At 38.3% G+C, this 24,030-nt stretch overlaps 1 protein-coding gene across 5 annotated transcripts in view; it reads left to right on the top strand.

The window, feature by feature from the left end:
* ccbe1 (collagen and calcium binding EGF domains 1) overlaps positions 1-13,590 on the top strand; it is a 40,128-nt gene extending 26,538 nt beyond the window's left edge. For 3 of the 5 annotated variants that reach the window (XM_042396124.1, XM_042396127.1, XM_042396126.1), the window contains 9 exons: positions 622-674; positions 901-1,035; positions 1,723-1,860; positions 3,152-3,261; positions 5,581-5,689; positions 5,796-5,935; positions 7,821-7,856; positions 10,260-10,295; positions 10,672-13,589. In XM_042396124.1, the coding sequence (XP_042252058.1) occupies positions 622-674; positions 901-1,035; positions 1,723-1,860; positions 3,152-3,261; positions 5,581-5,689; positions 5,796-5,935; positions 7,821-7,856; positions 10,260-10,295; positions 10,672-10,947 (1,033 nt within the window). In that variant the 3' untranslated portion in view covers positions 10,948-13,589. Of the gene's footprint in view, positions 1-621; positions 675-900; positions 1,036-1,722; positions 1,861-3,151; positions 3,262-5,580; positions 5,690-5,795; positions 5,936-7,820; positions 7,862-10,259; positions 10,296-10,671 lie in introns of all 5 variants that reach the window. The other 2 variants (XM_042396128.1, XM_042396129.1) reach the window with 2 other exon arrangements.
* The last annotated feature ends 10,440 nt before the right edge of the window (positions 13,591-24,030 follow it).

Raw genomic sequence — 24,030 nt, 5'->3', positions numbered from 1 at the left:
AAAAAGAGAAATATTCAAGAGAAACTGGAAAAACCAGCACATTCAGCATAGTCAACCCAACGGGGGATTTTAACTGTAATTCAGAGGAATCATCAGACATGAACGAACATGCCACAGCAGGCCAGACACAGCAATGAGACCTGCAGTCTGTGTGTGTTTATGTGTGTGTGCGCGTTTTTGTTACCTCTTGGGGACCGTTTCTGGTATAAACACTGACTTTGCCGGGACCAGTAGTCCTCATGGGGACCAAAGTCCGGTCTTAATGCGGCAAAACGTCGTTCCCAGTTAAGGTTAGTCATGAAATGGTTATGATTAGGGTTAGTGTTTGGGTTAGGCTGTTCAAAGTGAATGGATTCAAGGATAGCTGCACAAACCTGTGTGTGTGTGTGTGAGTGTGTAGTCTGGCCACATTTATCTTTTTGGAGATCTTTCCCACATTAACAGACAGGATTGTAAAAACAGACTGAATCGCTGGATCATAACAAATTCTTCAGATCTATATTAATGGTACATGTCAAATATTATGCACATCATATGGAAAGATGGGACCTACTGTGTGAATGTTAAAGTATTTTGGATTTGTCTTCTTACATATATGCATGTTCTTTTGCTGTCTTTCAGAAAGAAATGTTGCAAGGGCTTTAAGTTTGTCTTGGGCCAGTGCATTCCTGAAGGTAGGGAAATCTTGCCAAACTGTTTGGATGTCTGCCTTGTGTATTTGTGATGTTTTTTTTGAATTCTCCCCCATCATGTCCCATAAGATCGTACATGTAGGTCCTTCAATACACTTCATTTAACTTTCTCTTGTTTTAACCTTTACTGGATGTTTAATGACCCATGACATGATTGCGGAAAAATATAAACCGAGAGATAGATGAAATGCTTAATTTATTTCTGTAGACTATGACGTGTGTGCTGGCGCCCCCTGTGAGCAACAGTGTACTGACCATTTTGGTCGAGTGGTGTGCACCTGTTACCCTGGCTACCGCTACGACCGTGAGCGCCACAGAAACCGAGAGAAGCCCTACTGTCTGGGTGAGTCCTTGTACAACACCTCATCAAGTCAATTCCTCTGTTAAAATGAGAAGATGTTTATAGCGAGTGAAAGCGTTCTAACAGCAATTCTGCAGCACAGGATGTCAAACTTGGGTGATTTCCAATTTCAAAACTGAGCTTGGCAATAAGCCTTTAAAGATTCTGCTCCACTCAGATGGAATAAACTGCAGCAGAATGATGAATTTGATCACTCAATTTCTTTTGCTCTGTTCGAAATCTTTTTTGAAATCTCTTCTTTTCTGGCCTTTACATCATGCTCATATTCATTCATTATTGTTAGTTTGATGTCTATTTTATGTTTTGTATCTTTAACATTAATTGCAGTTTTGTATGTTTTGATTTCAGGGGGGGTTTTTTTCTATTTTTTTTACACTTTAAAAGTTGACAGCTCTCATTCAACCATCTTGTCTACATAAAGGTTAAATTAATCAATTAAAATGTTATTTTATACATCACATTGTTAATTACAGTCACATACTGACTCTATCCTTTTACTGAATGCTGCAGTTTATTTTCATACACTCTCCAACATGATGGCAACTGTATAAGATTGAAGATACTTCCAGACTCTGCATTTTATTTTGCAAATGTCAAACTGAAAGAGTTTTTGTCTTCCTTTAATTTACTTGTCCTAATTCTGTCTCTCTCTGTCACTGCAACGTATAGACATTGATGAATGTGCAGACAAAAACATGACTACATGCTCTCAAATCTGCATCAACTCTGTGGGGAGCTACAGCTGTGAGTGTGAGAAAGGCTATTTCCTGGAAGAAGATGGGAAAACATGCACCAAGGGGGAGAGAGGTGAGTAACAGTATTTTTACTCAGACATTCTCTCTTTATTCAAGGGCACATCTGACTGTGATGTGGAGGTGACCACACATTGTTATTCGGTGTGTGTGTGTGTGCGCGCGCGCTAAGGAAAGAGAGAAGGGGGTATTGCAAACAAAGACACCTGGTAGTCATTACACATCCCAGCTCCTTGTGCATGTCAGAACAGTTATGTCTCCCAAAGTTACTGCTACCCCTGTGATTCCTGCTTCTCTCTGATTTGCTGGATGCATTTGAAGAAAACATCACAAATGATCCAGGCGATAAAAAAGACATTTGCCCTGGATTCAGTCGCCAGTGAAGCGGTCAGAGGCTGCAGATTTGCTACTTCCTCCCATGAGCTTATCTTCTATTACCTACTATAACAATTCAGGAGAAGTTGGAGAGTGAGAAATTATGGTACATATAGTCATGCTCCTGCTTTATGTCCCACTGCGTTATAACACAGTGGTGAAAAATAATGTTCAGACACTCATCCATTAAATTTATGCATTCTAAGAGGAGGGCCCATTGTACTCCAGGATAGAAACAAACATCAAGATTGTTCACTTAAACTGCTTAAACTTCAATGTTTCATGTGGCTTCTGATCAAAGAGTGGTGGAGTGAATGAGGGTGATAAATCAAGAAAGCAATGTTGTGAATTTAATCATAAATTGACCTCTGAGTACTTTGAGTTACGCCAAGTTCTCCTCAAAAATGTTAAAATGTGTTCAAATATTGTATTGTTTTACATCCAACAGAGCCAGTAGTCAGAGTGCACTTCCCTAAGGCTCTGACACATTTACTACAGCACCTTCCTGTCTAAATCAAGAATGTTAAGTGACCCACAACATTTTGTCTGGCAAATGATAGAGTTGCAGAGTTAAAGTGCAAGTCCCATAAATCCCCTAAATTGACTCTCACAGTTTGCAACGACCCATCAAACTGTCATCAAAGCAATGCAAAACCGCATGACTGGACCCCTCCAGTTTGGTACTTTTGGTTGTTGAAATTCACTAAATACTTATTTGCATTATAATGTTACAGAAATAGTCCCATGTGTGTCGTGACAGTTATCATATTATAGTTCGGTCAGTCGGATTGCTTTAACACAATATTTAATAGTATGTGTAGATTTATACATTAATATAAAATCTACATCTGTTGATTTATTCAGTAAGTGAGGTGATATTTTAAAACTTTTTTTCTGGGCATTCTCTGAAAGAAACATTGTCAGGTAACTTCTGTGACAGAAACATGTTTTTTTTCCCCCCCAACTTCCAGCAGTGCATCTCTTTGAGAAATCTGACAATGTGATGAATGCTGGAACTTGCTCAGCCACCTGTGACGATTTCCACCAGATCAAGATGTCTGTCCTGCAGCTTAAACAGAAGGTAAAGGTCACAAACAATAACAAAAAACACACATTTCTATCTTAAAGGGGCCATATTATACCCCTTTTCCACAGGTTAACACAGTTGCCTGGGGTCTTAATAAAATATATCGGATATGCTTTGGTCAAAATACCTCAAGGATCAAGCACCACAGCAGCCTTTTCATCCTGTCTAAACAGCCCTTTTCAGAACGGCCAGTTTGAGTGTAAATAAACTTAGATTTAGCTGTGATTTAATTGTAATAAACGGATCAAAAGGATGCCGAAATAACTACATCATGATGTTGATTCATAAAAAGCCTGAATTCATCCTTTGTCAGGTCTGTCCACAAGACGACAAGCAAACAACTTTTAAAATGCTTGTTTTTTGAATGGAGTTCAGATCGATCAGAGCTATGCTAACATTGTAGATGTTCCATCCACACTCAAAATAATGTCCTCTAAAGGCATAAATATGGCAGCAACATTATTGTTTATACACATAAATGTCTACATACAACTTTAAAATTACAGAGTACAGCTGAAGTTTGTGACTCTGGTGTTAGCTCCAGCTAGATTGAAGATAAATCCACTTAATCCCAAAAGTTTAAAAGACAAACTCTTCCTGCCAGTAAACTACTCCAGATCAGAGCACAATTGGGTGTTTATTCCTCCATTAGACAGCAGCAGGACTCTAAGGCTCTGCTCCTTGGCCTGCTCTCTCTTGCAGAGCTTGCCGGGGCTCAGCAGCCATCTGTCAGCAAGCAGTGGCTCTGTGGCTCTTTTTCGCCTTTAGCTTAGCTTAGTTAGCTTGGTAGCCTAGTTTAGCTTCGCTCTTTGTGACGTAAGAAGGGGCATCACATCTAAATGGCTTGCTGAATCACAAGAGTACAGAGCAAGCCAGCCCACACCAAACTGACTGGGTGGTCTTATTTCACTGTTTGTGTGTTAGAAGGCACATCAGAGACCCAAATATATAAGCACAAGCAATGAAAAAAATGTTTTTTTCATAATGTGGCCCCATAAGAAATATGAAATCAAATCTATGCAATTTACCTGAAATACTGCACAATTTTTATCTTTAGTCACAATCCTGCAGCAGTTTTTTCTTGTGTGGTTAACCACAGAAAGGCAGTAAATGCACCCTCATGTTTCAGCTGAATGTAAATATCTGCAGAGCTGTTCTGTTTCTTTATCACCACCTGAAGATCTCACTGTATCTCCGGGGAGTCCATACCTGACAGTATTTCAGAATCAACAGCGCGCAATTTTTTTACAAGTCTCTTGAGATGCAGTATAGCTCTTTATTTCCTAATAAAAGAAAATGCCTGCAAATTTTTTTTTTTAGTGTAGGTTGATTTCTTTGTAAATGTGAATTGGTCAGCAATTTGTGTGAAACTCAACAGGGGGGTTAAGTTTCACTCTGTGTAATCACAGGCGTCTGAATCTATCTGAGCCCGAGTCTGTCAACAGTGGCACTCAACACCCTCGACTGTAACACATAATATATTGCTTCCAGCTGTGTGGTCTATGAGCTCCTGCAACTATACTGTATATGCCTTTTTTTCCCTTTATGTTAGTATATGATATAATACTGCTGTGCATTATTTTAGTATATGAGAAAGTATATTCTAATTTATTGTTATCACGGGAAGGTTAGAGTATAACTTTAGGAATACATTGTGGTTCAAACACCTGTGCCCAAGGTCACAGGCTACAATCTTGCATAATGCTCAGTCTTGCATAACGTGTGTGTGCATGTGTGTGTGTGTAAGTGTTTGTGAGCATATGCCTCTACGTCTGTGCGCATGAATTCTGATTTGTTGGCCCTTTCAGCATAGCAAGGTCTTTCACATGTTTCCCTCTGGGATTGCCAGATCCACACGATGTTATACAGAGATCAAAGACAACTTCTTCTCAAGGATGTCACTTAGCATACAGAGCAGGAGCTCTCCTGGTCATGCTGAATAATGCAGAGGGGTTGCCTGGCCCTCCATCTGGCTGGGTTACAGCTTGTAGCGTGGTGCAGATGGAAGATCAGCTTTCATCTTTGGCAGGATATACGATTTTAACATAATGTTACTTGAGGTTGGCCCCTACTTGAGTGTGTAATTTCCCTGTCCTATTTGACAGTGCATCACCTTTATGAATCATTGTATGTAAACCCATTTCAGGAATGACAACCAAATGCTGGAACTGTGTAATAAGACCTTTATATGTTTGCTATCACTTATGATGAAAAAAAAAGAATCTCATCCCATGAGAGAATGTTAGCTAGCTAATTTATGTTAGCTATGTTCTTTACTTGCATTCAGTCTTTTTCTTTACATCCTTATTTAAGATGGCCATGCTGTCAAACAGTGCTGATGTCCCTGAGCAGATGACCAGTGAGAAAATCTTGACATCGCCTGTATTCTTAACAGGGCCTCCAGGTCTTCCTGGTCCTCCAGGTAAGACACGTAAACCTAAAGATGATGAAACAGTGTCATATTCAGAGTAAGGATGGTATCTGCTGTGATTACTTCAGTTGTCTTCAATCAGTCTTGATCATTTTAGGAGATCCAGGACCAGAGGGCTCTCCAGGACTTGCAGGACTGATGGGCCCTCCTGGCCCTCCTGGACCCAGGGGCTTGATGGGACCCATTGGACCCACACCAGACCTGTCCCACATTAAACGGGGCCCCAGAGGACCTGTGGTCAGTTGATGTTTACCCTTTTCTTCACAATTATTTTAAGTGATTGTGTTTAAGGAGAAAGATTTACTTAGCATTTTAGATCCTAGAATTTAATTTCTTATATTCCTCATAAATCACAGCATAGGCTAAGTATAGCCTAAATATGTGTACTCTGTCTCTGACCTCTACTGCATTAAGTAAGTCTAGAAAACAGTACACCCGTTTCTTACGTCCAAATTTGTCTTCATTTTCAGTTGGTTCAGCTCCATACTTCTGCTTTGTATCACAAGGCAGAATTACTAAATTAATCTGGATTGCAGCACTGAATACAGTAAAACCTTGAACTTATTTACTTTAGTCTGTGTTCCAGATTTTATGAGGTTCTGGGTTTTACTCACCAAAATCATCAGATAATTTAGTAAGCCTGCATCTTGAGTCGGGCCTCTTGAGAGCTGTGATTGATTTAATTTTATGAAGAGAGCATGAGTTGGATGTATCGCTTGTGTTTCATCTGACACATTTCAAAAAGACATCAAAAACCAGCGTATACTCTTAAAGAAACACTTTTGCGAGGTGAAAAAGGATGACATTTGGTAATGGCAACAACAACAACAGAGAAAACTGAATCCATTTACAGCTTTTAGTTGTTTTTTTTGGCTTGCTGTGTTTTAGTGCACTGCCTCATCTTGCCTGCGAGTGTGAACCTCTCGTGTTGATGTGTGGGATCCGAATCAAGAATGTGCAGGATGTGTTCATCGTGATATATTTCTACATTTTAAAGCTCTAGTATTTATGCAGTCTAGTTATTGATAAATTAAACTATCAACACCTGCAATCAGTCATATCACACACTGCATGGTGCCAAAACAAAAGGTCTGGAACACTGTTTTTATAGTAAATAGCAGGGCTGCACTTATAAAGCGCTTTTCTACCTTATCAGACAAAGCACTTTACAATGTTTGCCTCTCGTTTACCCATTTAGACACACACTCACACACCGATGGCGGCAAAGCTGCCATGCAAGGCGCTGGCCTGACCATCGGTAGCAACTTGGGGTTCATTGTCTTGCTCAAGGACAATTTGACACATGGACAGGAAGAGCTAGGGAACTGAACCGCCAACCCTGCGGTTAGTGGACAACCCGCTCTACCTTCTGAGCCACAATCGCCCCTACACATAGTATAAAGTGATCCATAGTTTTGTGTGTGTTTCTGTGTGTGTGACATGGGAATGTGTGTTTTAATTCACGGCTCTTTATGTTCACAGCCTATTCATTTCATTATTGCACATGCTTGTGAGATCTGACTTCAGAGGGAGTTGTCCCTCTCACCACACAAATACCGATTGGATTCTGAGCACAGTTATGAGGTTTGGCCACCAGGTCACATGTGTTTGACGGCATGTCTGGGTTTCATAGATGATGAATGTGGGATAGTGTGTGACTCAGAGGCTTGGTACTGATCTGAATATTGGCCTCTATACAATATCTTCACACTTTTTTAATGATGATTATCCCAGGAAGGAGATCAAAGCATTCTTTACCATTGGGCTGAAGTCACTCAAAACTGGCCCAGAGGCAGGCACACAGTTAATCTTGGATAATCTCTGTTGGTGGAACACGATGAAGATGTCAGTGTTGTATCAAAAAAGATTTAAAGTAGATGAGTTTCCTGTGAAAATAATGAATCAAACATTTACTCATCTTTGTTTGGACAGAAGGTAGGAAAACACCATCAACAAGTCACCAGCACGTCATCAGACTAACACAGCAAGACAGACAATCACAAGCATATTCACACTCATAGGCACGTAACTGTATCCAGTCCAACTGACTTGTATGTCTTGGGAGTGTGGGAGCGTGGGAGGAAACAGACAAATATGAAATACTTTTCTTTTTATTTAACAGGGGCCTCCAGGAGCACCAGGAAAAGATGGCCTGAAGGTGAGGTCAGCTGATATTTTCTAACCTTTTCCTATCTGTTTAAAAATGTAACTTTTACTTAACTTAGACAACAAAAATTCTCTTGAAGAGCAGGGGTCCTGCGCATTGCCCCTCGGGCTGAGGAGTCATTCATGTTGGCAGCACTCTTGGCTCATTGAACTTGGCCTCTCTTAAAGGAAAGAAAATGAAGTTGGTGCAGAAGGTTCAGAAGTACCAACTAGATACATTTGGCTCAACTGCCAACACCATGTCTGTCAAAAGATGTTTCTCAATAGCTTAATTGTTTCTCCATTTCGCCAGATGGTATAGGTGCCAGGATACTCAGAAATCCTCAGCTGGATGCTACACATGCAGATGATAAAATCACTTAACTGCAAGTTACTACAAGTTGCGCAGAGGAAAAGTAATGTGCCCAACAGCAATTTGCACAATTTTAATGCTCTTGTTGGCAATGATTAGAAAGACCAAAAGAACACGATTTGGTGGAACAGATCCTCAATATGAAGACAAGCAGAGCATTGTTATTTGGTCCCTCAGTAGCCATGAATAGGTTCAAACGTGGTACAGGACAATCTTGTATTTGAGATTATCTGACTATCTGATCACAATTTGTTCAGAGTGACATAATCTCTGATAAACATGATTTATCTCACCTGTAAACAAGTTTCTCCTACTTGTTGGATCAGAGTTGACCCAGTTCACAAGGAGCTGGGGCTAACAGCAGTCTGTCTGTTCAAGTAACAACCCAGTAACTTCTTCTTGCTCACCAGTTTGAAGACTCTGGATACCTCTAGGGTATTGGAGTTGTCTGGATTATCACATGGATTTCATGAACAATTCCCTTAGATTGTCTGATGGGTGTAAGTGAGTAGTAACCATCTTTCAAAAAGCTAACTGGAATGTTTTTCTCTGCTTTGCCTCCCTGGGAAGCCTAAAGGCAAAGTGTTAAAAAAAAGAGGCTCCAGCAGATGGTTGAGCTTCAGATTAAGGAGGCACAATGCAGATTCCATCCTGGTTACAGCGAGATTTGTGTTCACATTTTTCACATTTTTTTTGCATTAAACCAGATTTGTGTGTGCCTTCCTTCTTGTTTCTGAGATATTCATAGGCTGAAAATTAAAAAGCTGCTGAGCTCAGAAGAATGTCTGATTGGAGACATTGGTCCACTCTCATTCAGATTGGGAGTACACACTTGCGACAAATGGAGCTGTTGTTTTCATGTCCGTGACAACAATGGTGAAACAAAGACTAGTAGCCACAAAGTAAAGTTTTATTAAAAAATAAAAGTCATCTTCCTGTCAATCTTTAATTTGATCCTCACCCGTGACAAGTACAGCAGGTCGGTTGTGCAGTGAGGCTTAAACGTTTCTCTGCTGGTGCTGAAGCTGATCTTCAAGGAGAGTTTGAATGTCTCTGATCCAGCAGAGCGTCAGAATCAATTTAGAGTGAAAGCAGCCAGTTTAGGTTGTTCAGGCAGGTAATAAATGACAGACTTGGAGACCATGAAGTGACTGTGATTAGACAGGAATCTGGTTTTGATGGTGTAACAAAACTTAAATTTGAATCATAAAAAAAAACTCCTGCTCAGGGGAAAATATTTGCAACCTGTTTCTTGATTTATTACAGCTTGTAATTTTGATCAATAAAGATTGTGTTACTCTTTCAATGACCTGTCATCCATGCCATACTGACTCAGAGAGGTATGAGGTACAAAAGCCAAAGCTGTTCTGATCTTGCGTTAGCCCTTGGCTCTTGTTATACTCGTAACACTGTTTGCATAGCTTGTGGATCACGTATGGAACAACTTAGGTACATCTGCCTTTTTAACATTGTACCTTGGTATTCTTTCAGTACAGCCGGGATGTTTGTGTGGATAGATTGGAGGGTGATGGTAATCTGTCTCTCTGAGTAACAAATCCAAACCATCTGCCAAAACACTCACAGCCCCGATGTGACCCTGAGCCTGGTGAACAACCACGGTAGTCAGGTCAACGTGTGTACGCTACCGTAGGTCAACAGGCTGCCATGACTCTTCACAGTCAAGCTATATGTAATATGTATGTTTAATATTATGTGAGCAGCACACATACACAGAGCATAGTTTCTGAACTGGCTAAGCAATAAATGAAAATACAGTTTGAGCAACCAGCTCTCCTGGTTTCTGATGTGACTGTGGGTTTGTCACACAATGCATTTTTCTTATAGTGTTATGACTACTTATTGATTCACCTCTTTTTTAATCCAACAGGCAATCATGGTCACTCTTTTCATGATCTCAATTTTCTCTCCCTTCCTTTAATGCTTTAAAAAAGCACTCTCTAACACGAATATTATGAATTTTTCTCATGCTTTCCCCCCCCCACTGTAATTCATCTAAGCTAAATATTTGTTTTCTTTCCCCAGGGGGATAGAGGAGCTCCTGGGCTTGCCGGACCACCAGTAAGACACCAGCTATCTATATTGATGCCACACTATTATAACTTGTTACTGTTAACATTATTTTTAAAGTAAAGCATAGCTGAAAAACAGACCACTGTGGACTCTGGACATTAAATGACACAGTTAATGATACTGTCAGACTCAAACATAAATAGTATCTGGTACAGAGTAAACATTTACCTCTTAGATAAACACTGATGGTGCTAAGTTAAATCATGAGAAAAAGCTCAGTAGCAACTGGCAGAAGATATGTCATAATTCTATTAAATGTAGCGTGTCAGCGTTTCTTTAAAAATGAGAGTAATTTTTAATCAAGGTTCCACAATAATTAAAAAGATAAACAGCTAAATATATCTTTGTTGTACTTGACTCGTAGGGCCCTCCAGGCTCCTTTGACTTCCTGCTTCTGCTGATGGCAGACATCCGGAACGATATTGCTGACCTGCAGAGCAAGGTGTACGGTCGACCGATGCCCTCTCCGGGAGACGACTTTCCCGTTGTCCCCGACAGCTGGAGGGACGACCAGGACAGTCTGGATACGGGCTCAGGTGAGGACTACAAGGAGCCTCCACCTCGGACAGGCGGAGGCTCCAAGAAGAACAAGAAGAGGAAACCAGCACCACAGAGAACAGACTTTGACTGGAATATCTGAGGAGGGTGGATTTAAATACTTTATGTGAGGTGTAAATATTGAAGTGGTTTGCTTTTTTTATTTAAGTGGTTTTTAACAGAATGTACTGTATGCCTTTTTGATCACAGATGTTTATTTTTGTATATTATACAAGATTATGTGTGACTATTTTTTAACAGAATGAGTAGACTGTGCAAATGCATGTTTTTTATTTTTTTTTATATTTTCAGAAATATATGGTTCCTCCACAGCACATTAAATAAGTCTCCCATAAAAGCGGTTCTACCCCATTATTTTTGCCAATATATTCCGCTTCACTCAAAATAAATAAGAAAGTAAGCAATTTCTTAATGATGAATCAGTTGACATAATCATACTTAAATTAAAAAAAGGGATTAAAGCAGCACGAATGTTGGATTGGGGCGTTAAGACTCTGTACTGACTCTAATGCCTTCAGTCTCCATCTGTAACGCCTCACTGTAGTGTTCAGTTGCCATGGCAGCAAAGTAATAACAAGTTAATGAAGATGAATACTTGCAAAGCCGCTTGAGATTTGTTTCAAAACTGTTATTGCTGATGTAGTCATGTTGACATGCGCTGTGTCAAGTTGTAATTCTTGTCTGGGCTTCAAATAATTTTTTGATAAAAACAATGCATGTGTAAATCATTACATATTTTAGATACTACATGCCAAATGGAACACACATGCTGACACAAAGGATAACAAGCTGACTCATTTCTCTGCACACAGGCCCTGTCTTTGTCCACTTAACTTTAGTAGCCTGTCAATGTTATTCATTATTAGTATAAAGGAAAGGTTCACAATTTTTCAAGTCTGTCTTAAAACAATAGTCAGGTGCCCATATGATCATTGAAACAGGTAATATTCATACTGACCATTAAAAGATCCCTTCCTAATGCACCAGCATCAGTCCCCCTCTTTTTGTACTGACATGGATTTAAATGTTTATCTGAAGATAATATAATCTGAAAATAATATTCAGCAGTCCAGGTTAGTCAAATCAAGTGGATATCTTTAAAATATAAAGTCTTGTTAGCATAAAATTCCCTCTTTGTGTCTGGTCAGACAGTGTTTTCCTGTTGAGCTGAGGTGTAAGGATCGTAACGAAAAGAGGTAATTTGGTACTAAAAAAACTACAACTTTGAAAGATATCTGCTGGATTTGACTCATTTGGATGGCCGAAGCGTCATACTAGTTTCAGATAAACTCTTAAATACATTTGTTCCCCATCACTTACATAGGAAGCACATTAAGGGATCCTTTAATGGTCAGTATGAACAGAAGGAATGATTAAAGCAAGCAAAACCTGTTTCAGTGTTTATAGGGGTTGACAGACTTGAAAAATTATGAATTTATCTTTTAAATCCAACCCTTGTTTAATTCAATTGCTGCAGGAAATGTTCAATTCAAAGCTTCCATAATAGGACAGAGTGATGACCCTTCCCACTAATTGTGAAATGCAATGCAACGACATACATATCTAAACTCATTTTAGGTTATGGGGAACAAAAATCAGGCCATGTTCCTGGCTGTATGCAGTCAGTTGTTGGGTGTGTGGATGTTAGTTGACTGAATTTCAAACATGATTTGATTCTCTTCTCCACCAGAGGGAGACCTTCTCAAAGCAAAGCCTCCAACGTACTGACACTTAAAAAATTCTGGGTAACGTCCCATTTTTAGGTTCTTGGTTCAGCAGTACCGTAACATTTGGAAATAAATGAATTGCTATGCAAGCTAGGAGATTTCCACTTCTCTTCTCAGCAGAAATGAATGTTGGACTTGGCTTACTGAGTAAAATGAGTCACACTGAAACTAACCAGAAAATATGAGATGTGCTGATTTTTAAGGCTGAAGACTCAGAACATTTATAAGAATTCATCTTACGGTTAGTGAGGAGATTTACTCATATATTCAAGACTTTACATACAGTTACCACTGTAGAGAACTTACTTTATTCGGGTATTATGTGATGTATGGCTGAATCATCACTGTGTCACAAGCACTGACAGAAAAATGCAAATAAAGTACACAAAAAAGTGTAATAACATCACTGAAAATGCATTATTTTCTTCCATTCTAAGTACAATATCTCACAACACAAATAGGATTATATAATATAATATTCCTCTATTCCTTACTATTATTTAACATAATCTCACTCAGGTTTCCGCACTTTTAGGTAAAATACTGAATGGAGGTATGATGTCATAGCTGGAAGAGGCAGAGCAGGCTGGGCCTCCGAAGGGAGGACAAGGTTTTGGCGTTGGGTGTCCAACGGATTTTTGGATAGGCCTTCTCTGAAGTCATAAAACTTGTTATTTCAAACTTTTTTTTGTTCACCTTTGACTCTCTCGCTCCTGGCTTGCATCTATCTGACTCTGCCTTTGCTTGGAAGAAGAGAAGTTGCTGATACAAACTTGGGAGCTTGACCAAAACAAGGTGATGTCACTTTTTTATTTTCATGAATAACAAGACCGCACAATAAAAATAAAAAACTCTCATGTAGTCTCATGTATCAGCACTGCTCCAAGGCTCTCATATTGTATTATAATTCATCAGCCACAGCAGAATAAAGTGATTTATCACAGCTGTCAAGTGAGCATGAGAACTTTTATTTTGCACATTATGACTTCTAATTAAAATATTTCACCCAGTAAATCTCATTTATTAGTATTATTAATAATTATTATATTGTATGTGGGTTTGTTATAACTTTATGTTTAAAAATTGAGTTTTGTTTCTTAATACATTATAAAGAAAAAGAATGTAGGCCTGTGGGTGCAAGTTATATTACCTTTGTCTTTATAACATAATAAAAGTTTATTTTTATGATAGCATGTTTCCAGCTTTTACACCACAACAATATAATAAAAAGAAATTTCACAGCAGGTGCATGAGCAGGAGCTCATCTTAATGTGACTTGTATCACAACAAGGCTGTAGTTGTCCGACATTACTGATGGAAAATAATGAAATGCAGTGGTGGGATATAACTATGTATATTAACACAAGCACTGTACTGTAATGTACAATTTTAAGGTGCCAGTACTAAACTTAAGTATTTATATTTTTTCTTCACCACCTTTCATTGGGAAAAATGAATAAAAAGGAAAAATAATTGAATTTTGATCAACAACAGCATAAAACACGCCAATGCAACAGTGATAATAATGCAATTACGTATTTTTTTGCTGACGATACCACTGTAAATACTTTAAGTTGTAATGGAGCATTTGTATACTTGTATTGCTACTTTTCCTTAAGTAAAGGATCTGAATACATCTTCTACAGCTGATGTTATGTTATGCTGTGATATGTGACAACGTCTAGGCCTCAAGACCAATTTCCTTTTTAGTTTGGTTGCTGGGATCTGGAGAGTGGCTCACTGGGAGTGATGGCTGACACCTGGGTTGGTTTGACTGCTCACCTATATATAAACACCAGATGCCTGAGCAGTCAGTCTCTCTCTCCTGTGGTTACTTGGTTTGGGTTGAACTTTGGTTGATTTATTTGATGTTGACACATACACACACTACACACATTACTGATGAACTGACTGCATACTCAATTTAGCTTTATTAAATAAATGTATTGTACTATAAGAGTCATGTGTGGTCTCCACATTTTGTCATTCCTTTGAGTCAGGTCGTGACAGATAAATATTAATCAATCAGCACAAGCATCCTCCTGCTTTCCTCCTCAGCTCAGGTGAGTCATTTCTGCACCAAAGCGCGTCACAAGGGCGTCGATAAGCTGACATACAGGATTCCAGCTTTGATTTAGAGTCTATTGTCTTTTTGTTTAATCTATTTTGCTCTACATGTTAATTAGTTCATATGCTAACATAAAAAAATCCCTCTTAAACTGCACTCAGTATGTGTCCTTTTGCACACTTTAAAAAATGTTATTAGGCCTAATTAACATTTTAGTTTTATTGCAATCTATTTATTTGTTTTTGTATTATCATTTTATTCTGACTTATGTCTTTTATTGCTCACATTTTCTTTTATTATTTTAAATCTTCTCTTACCATTTACTTATCTTTTATTGTTGTCTTACCAAATGAATTCTTTTCTTTCTAATCTATTATTATATTTTAGTATTTACGTATTTATTTTGTTTACATTTTACAAGTCACTGTGTTTAAATGTTGGTATTTTACTTGTATATTGGTGTGCATTAGTCTCTCAATCCATATTTACCGTCCTGTGCATTTTTCAATCACCTGTAAAGCACTTTGAATTCCATTCAACTTAAGAAAGTTGCTGTGTAATAAAGTTTGATTGATTGATAATCATCCTTTAGTGTAGTCTAAACAGGACAAAGTGTTAACTGGGCTGTGATGAAACACTCATTAAGGAGTTTAATTCTTTTTATTAAAAAAAAAGTGTTTGATAAATAATGACTTTTGCTTTAATGAAAGAATTCACTTTTACTACAGTACACTGTGCTCTGGTTGTCAGTACCCCTCTAAATCCACTAGGTGGCAGTCATTTCTCAGTCCTCAGTCTTACAGTATAGAGTATGTGCAGTGTGCTGACATGGCTCTGAATGATGCACGGCACACAGTGTACAGTGAACTCATTAAACTTTTCATTGTAGTTCACAGAGAAGCACATGAAGATAATCAAAACACAATCATGAATAAAGCTTTGTTGGGATTTTCACTCAGCATGGTTATGTGTCACCATTCTCTTTCATGTTTGTCTTTGGATTTAATGAAATTAGATGTTCTTACGCAACAATGTTTAATATCCTTCCTCTCAAAAATGTTTGACAACATAGTTGGCAGCCTCCAATGACCATATTAAGTAAAAAAAAAAAAATACAACATTAGGGTTTTCTCTGTCAGAGTAATTCTTGAAACTATTTTGTGATAACCTGTTACATTTTGAAGCAAATTAATCATCATCAACTGTTTTTTTTACACATTTATGGCACATTTATGGCACAATTTGGCACATTTTTGGCGATCGATCAATATCCATGGCCTTTGTTGTCAACTAAAATTAAACAAACAATAGCGTCATCATAATTATCAATATTATCACCATTCAAATTATGTAATCAACAACAAAAACAGATTTAACACTACATCATTGTTTACATGCTGCGTATTTGTTTCATAATGAGTCCATTTTCAGAGAACAGTACATGTCATGATTTGCATTTGATTAAAGAGGGACCGAAATTAAAGTCTTGTGCACATCCTTTTAACAAGATTAGGTCATCTCTTCCAGAAGAAGATAGAAAAAACTTGGCAGTATATTTCTCAAAAAATCCCTTCTGGAAGTAATTAATCACCATCATACAAGGGCAAGTCTTAAAAGATTTCAAATATTTGCTGAAGTACCCCCTTGTTCCTAATTATATCTCCCTGCGTGTCCCCCTCATTATTTAGACCTACCCACGAAAAAGATGCAACACTGAATGGGAACCGCCACACATCCAGCCCCCTTTTTTCAAAGCAAATGTTTAATAGCAAATGAATGAGTGAGTTACTGTGCTGTAATAAAGGCCTTAATGAGGTAATTTTATTAGTAGCGGCTGCCCAGAACTGTTTGAAACAGATGGGGGAAACAAACAGAGAGGCAGCATAGAGAAAATTAGTGTTACCCAATTCATTAATTAATGCATTAGTGTGGGCAGCAAATTAACTGCCCCAAAAATCCTCCATTCAGTGAAGATTATGATGAAAAAAACACATTGTTGCCCTCCAACGTAATTACAAGACAGTGCAAATTCAATTCTAATGAGGCGAAAGGCACCCCCTTAACATACATCCCCTATTTCCCCCTCTAAAAGGGCTTGCTCTTGTCGAGGCCTAAGTTTAAGGAAGTATTGAGAGTGAAGGAAACAATAATGAGAGATCGGCTTGGTCCTTGCTGCTTTATATGCTGCAAACAGGTAAAGAGGATTGAATGGCTCTCTTTCTGGGACTCCTGGGGGGCCGGTCTTCCCAGCACAACAACACTTGGCCCTGAGAAAAGGGTCCGCTGAGGAGCCTGGAGAGTGAATAGACCTGTGCTGCAGTGGGTCAAACTGAATGGCCACAAGGTTCTTCAATGATTACAAACTATGTTGTGCCAGCCCGGTCTCCACACATGTACACAGACACATGCCTACGCACGGACACACGCACACAGAAACACACAGCCATCACCCTTCCACCTCTCCCTCTCATTGAGTTATCTTTACTCAGGCTTTGTCTCCTCTAATTGGAGCTGATGAGGGACTAATTGGTAGCTTTTTTACAACACCCAGTACTTAAGCAATGGCAAACTGAGGGAGGCAGCATGAGCAGAGTTAATGAGAGGCTTTGCACAAATAAAAGCTTTAAAATGGGCCTGTTTCACAGAATGGGAGAAAAGGAAAGTTGAGGATATCCTTTGTGTCCTCCACATCTTTCACTTATGTGCAGGTATCTGAAAAGAAGAGGGAGTGGTGGAGAGCATGCAGTGGTTGCTGAAACGTTGAGCACTTGTGCGCATAAAGGGATCTGTTCTGTATTGTTTGGGGGCCCATCATTTAGTGTGTCTGTTAATAATGAGAAAGGGCTGCTCCTCAAATGAATGTGGCAAAGTCCTTAGGGGACAACAAGTGCCCTCTCTTCCCCCGGACCACACTGGACTGTGTTGAAGCAATCTGAAATAAAGGTTTAGTCTTTCGGCATTGTTAAGGGTGAGTATGTGGCCTATGTGCGCAGAATTGAGCCAACAAATAATACAGCATCAATAGTCTGTATTTATTGAAAGGTCCAATGTGGGGTAATCATTAAATCCTTTGTAGATAATTGTTTCAAATGATCATGAATCAAATTCAAAAACGGGTCTCTTGTTGGGTGCACGCCCATCATTTGTGACATTATAGACATACTGCAGGATAATTATGCTCACCGCATGGTAATTTAGACATAAAAATGATGCTCACTGGTCTTCTAGAGCACAGCATGTTCAACCACATGACATTTCCTCAGCATGCTGTCATCTCAGCAGACATTTTGTTCACATGGTAATGTGGTTTGCTTTGTGCTTTTCGAGTATAAATAAACACCATGAAGCAACAGGCTTCGTTTAACTAAGCCATGGTGTCACACCAGGAGGTAACCAGCCACTCTCCCTTTCCCACTAATGTGACACGGGCAATACAAACTTCTTTAGATGCCCAGATCCTCCAGGGACAAGTAGCCCCATGCACAGAACAACTGTTATTTGTTTTATCTTATTAGGCCAGTTTAGGGTCTCTAAATCTTGACAAATGACGGTCTACAATACACAGAGCAAGTAGAGATGAGGTGGAAAATATTACGACATTCGGAAGAAAGAAATTAAAGAAGAAACCAGCTCAAACTACATTCATCACAGGTATATATTGATCAAATTCAAACCCAGTATTACTCCATATATAGTATTATTTAAATTGAACTTCATATATTAATAGTGCAGGCTCCAGTAAATACAGTAAACTCAGATCAACTTGCTGTCACTTCCAAGATACGTTTACAACAGCATCGTATTATTCACTGGCCAAATATTTGTGCTGACTCATGTGATAGGCTATTCACAGTCTCGGTGACCCATTAACATCCTACAGGTTCCCATTGTGCACTACTAAATGGACCCATTAGCATTGCTATTGTTATTTAAATCCCACATTTCTTAACAAAGAGTGTGGTTTAACTCTCTAATGAGGACTTCCTCAGACAAAGGACAGAGGCCTCTATTTTCTCTGCTCCCTAAATCCACTGAAAACCTGTTCGATTTCATGAGTTTTAAACGTGACAAGAGCAATCAGCTAATTTATAATTTAATGTACTCAACTCTGGATTTCTAGTGTCCTTTTTGATGTCAATGGTTTGGTGAAAGCTTTGTGTAATGTGTTTTGAGAGTTTCTGTCATTCTTTGCTGAAGCTACAGTCTCACTACTTGCTGCTTGATGCATCGTCCTAATCCTTCTATGAAAGATCATTAACATTAATCTTTTCCTAAAATATGGCTTTTCAGAGTTGCATACCTTCAATCTCTTCTGATAGAGATGTGTCTGTACATTCACTGTGTCCCTGGATAAAAAAAAATAAAATTAACTTTGACATTAAAGTCTTGAAGACAGAGAAGGAAACATATTTCTTCACAGTTATTAATTTCTTATTGGTGCAGAAGTTACCTCCTGTTATTCTGGCACAAGAAAACTTCATTAAAGTTTCAGTTTTCGTGATTTTTGTGATTATCAGCCATGTTCATCCACTGTGGATTCCGTAAATAGACAGTGACAGACAGTGTATGCACCACTCATTATGGGCGACATCTGATCTGTATCAGCAAACCACAACTTTCACAGCTATGAAAAAATTCTTTTTTTCTGCTCCTGCACCCTCTGACTACAACAACAGCGAAAATCTTGTTGATGTGCATTTTTATGCCTTACGTATGTAAAACCCCTTTCTGTTTGAAAACCACATCATTTGTAATTGTTGTTATATGTGGGGTTGTGTAAAGGTGGAGAAACTATTCAGTGGTTAACACATGGAGGGGCACCCCCAAAGACAAAGGTCCTAAAAAGCAAGAGATCAGCCCTGTTCATATGTTGCATGACTATAAATAATCTTTTGCTTTGCGTGTGAAATTACTGCAGCATTAAACCTTATCACTGTAAACATGTGCAGATCAGTTCTTGTCATTTGCTGATCATTTGCCGGAATAGTCAAAATCCCCAGATTAGTGTCACCACAATAGCTTGTTATTCTGGCACAAGAAAACTTCATTAAAGTTTCAGTTTTCGTGATTTTTGTGATTATCAGCCATGTTCATCCACTGTGGATTCAGTAAATAGACAGTGACAGACAGTGTACGCACCACTCATTATAGGCAACAACTGTTCTGTATCAGCAAACCACAACTTTCACAGCTATGAAAAAATTCTGACTTTTTTTCTGCTCCTGCACCCTCTGACTACAACAACAGCGAAAATCTTGTTGATGTGCATTTTTATGCCTTACGTATGTAAAACCCCTGCCTGTTTGAAAACCACATAATTTGTAATTGTCGTTATATGTGGGGTTGTGTAAAGGTGGAGAAATTATTCAGTGGTTAACACATGGAGGGGCACCCCCAAAGACAAAGGGCCTAGGGCTTTGCGTGTGAATTTACTGCAGCATTAAACCTTATCACTGTAAACCTGTGCAGATCAGTTCTTGTCATTTGCTGATCATTTGCCGGAATAGTCAAAATCCCCAGATTAGTGTCACCACAATAGCTTGTTTTGTTCTGGGGTTCGCTCCTGAACCCGTAATCACAGGCCCCCACAGAAAGCGATGCTGTGCCTCTGGAGGCAATAGGAAGAGGCTGGTGGGAGTAAATAGAAAGTGAGTGGTACATAATTGTGTCATCTCCCATCTCCCACTGAGGCTTTCAATTTGCAGTGAAAGCTCGTGCAGCCGTCATGGCCGTGTCACCTAACCTATCGCTGACCTTATGGAGGCTTACGAGCCGCTCCAGAACAACATAGGTAATACAATAGCCGAAAGGACTGAAAACAACACAACACAGGACTTGTGCAGTTGGAATGCTCGATATGTTTGTTGCTTGTTACATTGTGGATGTTTGATCACTAAATCAGCTAAGTTTTAGATAATAAAGTTTTGGAGTTTTTTGTAGGTTTCCCATAAACTGTTTAAGTGCAATCTGTGCAGGATGTAGTCAAGAAAAGGATCATAGTAGTATCATATGTCACACACAACAACAGGTTTTACATATAAGACTAATCTTATTCTTATTTGTCCCACTGACATAAGAAATACATGCTATAAGTTGTACATCGCTTTGTACTGTACGTTGCTTTGGACAAAATTAATAAATGTAAATGTAAATCCCCAAAAATACATTTCAAACATGAATAAAAGCAACATTCATAGTAGAGCCAGACCAATACTCAACTCTTGAGGGCGCTAATAATATTGACCTTTGAGTTAAAAACTCTGATGATCACCAATATTTTAACATAAAGGCATAACATAATCAAACATTATTAATAAGGATCCCTAAAATTTGATTACTAAAGAATCGTGACCAATATGTTGTATGCACTGTACGTACATTTCACAGCTGAAAAAAAAACTTGCTCACTGCTCTCTGGTGGACAAACTATGTAATGACACATAAATTAACGCAACTACGCCATTTCTGCAGTGCCTTTCCTCTATTCTTATATGAAACATCTGTGATAAGCTGATATATCATCTAGACAGTTTATTGGTTGGGCTCTTATTCACAGAAACAACACGCAAAGGTTACGGCTTTGACATGTATTGGGTGTAATATGTAGCATAACACTAGCCTCAAACAATTATTTATTGAAATGAATTGCATTGAACTGTTTTTACATTGTTTCTAACCAAAAACCTTTAAAATCATTTTTTATATCAGTGGTTGGATTACAGGACTATTTGTGTGGGTGATTCAAATATATCTTTTATTGCAGGTTTATATATAAAAAGTATATTTCTAAGTTTTAGTATTAGATTGGGAATGTAGAGGGGTAGGCATAGCTTGGACACATACAGTAGAAAATAGATGTTGCTTACGTGTTCCTCTACCGTATAGCAGTCGTAGGCAAATAGCTGCCCGTGGGCTAATTTTGGCTCATCAACAAAAATACTTGGCCACCTAACGATAGCTGAAGTTTTCTATTTTAGACTGTTCATAAATCTACAGTGGATAACAATGTTAACACAAATCCCAATAAATATGACCATGTAACATCTTATAAACTTACATGATAATGACACAGGTACATAGCATAGTTTGGCCTATTTGTCCAGGACAGATTTCTGTCACAGTGTTTGTGTGTGGATAAGATATCAATTACACTTGTTGTCCCGCAGTGTAACACAGAAGGGTTTGCCAAATAAGTATTAACATAAGCTGCTGTGACTCTGTTAGCCCTCACTTACTAATGGGAATTATGAGATCTGCCTCAGATACAACCCTAAAAATGTTTTTTTTTAAATCAAGTTTATTCTTTAATGACCTCAAAGAAATAAACAAACAAGCCATATTAAAAAACACATTCGACCGTGTCTGTCTGTACAACATTGTCACCCTAATAAACAGTGTTGAAAAAACGGGCACATGATTGAACCTAATTGCTGACCACTGCTGTGTGTTGTACATCACTATTAATATACAATATACTAGCTAAATTGATTTTAAAGTAAATGAAATAATTTGAAAGTATATTTTGGATAGTTGAAGTAACCTGCATTCATTTCACTTGTTGGAAACATACACTCAAACCTAAGGCCATAGATTTTTGGACAAATGGCAAATGTGCCCCACTTGATCCCCCAATCTCTCATGTTTTTTGTGTTATTTATGCACGTTGTCATATCCAATTTCTCATCAGTGTATACAGCTCTACAGTATATGGCAGCTTCATTATTTCCCCAAACAGCCAAATAAACAACCAGTGCTCCTATGCTGGAATACTCTTGCCTGGGCCCTGGTAATATGTGTGTCAGTTAACTTGTGGTGATTAAATTAAACAGAACTTTATTCAGGAATGCATAATTTGAGCACAATATTAAGTAAGATCATTTAAAGGATAGGTTCACAGTTTTTTAAGTCTGTCCTAAAACAATAGTCGGGTAAACAAATGAACAATAACACATGTTTTTCTTGCTGTAATGATTCTTCCTGTTCATACTGCACATTAAGAGATCCCTGCATAATGCATTTTCAATGTAAGTGATGGGGGCCAAAATCCACAGTCAGTGGAAGTAATGGTCAGTATGGAATGATGGAGGAATGATTATAGCAAGAAAAACCACTTTCAGTGTTTATTTGGGCACTTGACTGTTGTTTTAAGGCAACTTAAGTCATCAAACTAGATTTTGACACAGGGTCCCACTATAAGCCGGGGCCACAAGATAGGCAACAATGTAGGCCTATAACCTGCTTTATACTTCAGTGGTGCAGTATCAGTAGGTTTTGCAGTTTTGCAATAGGCCTTCTCACAGCAAACATTTTGACTTGCCACAGTAGAAAAAGAAGGTGAACTGGTGAAAAACAGGTGTTACTGATAAGATTATCAGTGTTACTCAAGAGTCCCAGTAAGTCATGAGAGTGTGACAGTGGGCCAGCAGGCACAATACCAGTACCCTGAAACAGTAGCAGCTAAATGCAATTATGTCATAATTTTATTTTTTTACACCTTTTCTTTTTCTATTGTGACATGTCATATTGTCCTCCACGAAAAATACCTATAAATTAAATGGATGTATTATAAGTACCCATTTACACTGGGTGAATCTGGTGATTTGGGACACAAATACAATTTTGTATATTTTAAAATATATTGTATTGTAATTCTTAAAAAATAGATTCACAGTTTTTCAAGTCTGTCTTAAAACAACAGTCACGTGTCCATATGGACACAGGAAGGGGTTTTCCACTCTGTAATCATTCCTCTTCTTCATACTGGCTATTGAAAGATCCCCTTCAAATGTGCTTTTAACGTGAGTGACGGGGGGCTGAAATCATTTTGTGCAAAAATTGCATTTAAAAGGTTATCTGAAGCTTATATGAGGCTTCAGCAGTCTGAGTTAAATAAATACATAGTATGGATTATAGGATTGAATAAAATAAATAAATAAGTGTGTTATGAATAGAGCCCGACCGATACTGGATTTTTGGGGCTGATGCTGATACCTGTATTCTGATATCGATATATACACTATACACACACACACACACACACACACACACACACACACACACACACACACACACACACACACGAACACACACACACACATATATATTAAACTTGAAGTCAGGAAATGGATCAAATATAAATAACATGCTGCTCATAATCTAAAAAAATAAAAATATATATGTATCTGCACATATCAGACAACATATACGCCGATAACGATATATATCGATATATGTCTGACCGATATGTCGGTCGGGCTCTGATTATGAAGGGATCTTCTAATGGTCAATATGAACAGGAGGAATGATTATGGCAATAAAATCCTATTTCAAACTTAATTTTAGCATCTGACTGTTGCTTTAAGACAGACTT

The sequence above is a fragment of the Thunnus maccoyii genome, chromosome 19, assembly GCF_910596095.1.
Source record: "Thunnus maccoyii chromosome 19, fThuMac1.1, whole genome shotgun sequence".
Classification (NCBI taxonomy): domain Eukaryota; kingdom Metazoa; phylum Chordata; class Actinopteri; order Scombriformes; family Scombridae; genus Thunnus; species Thunnus maccoyii.
Note: the sequence above shows the minus strand (reverse complement) of the source record. Positions and strands in the feature narration are given on the sequence as shown.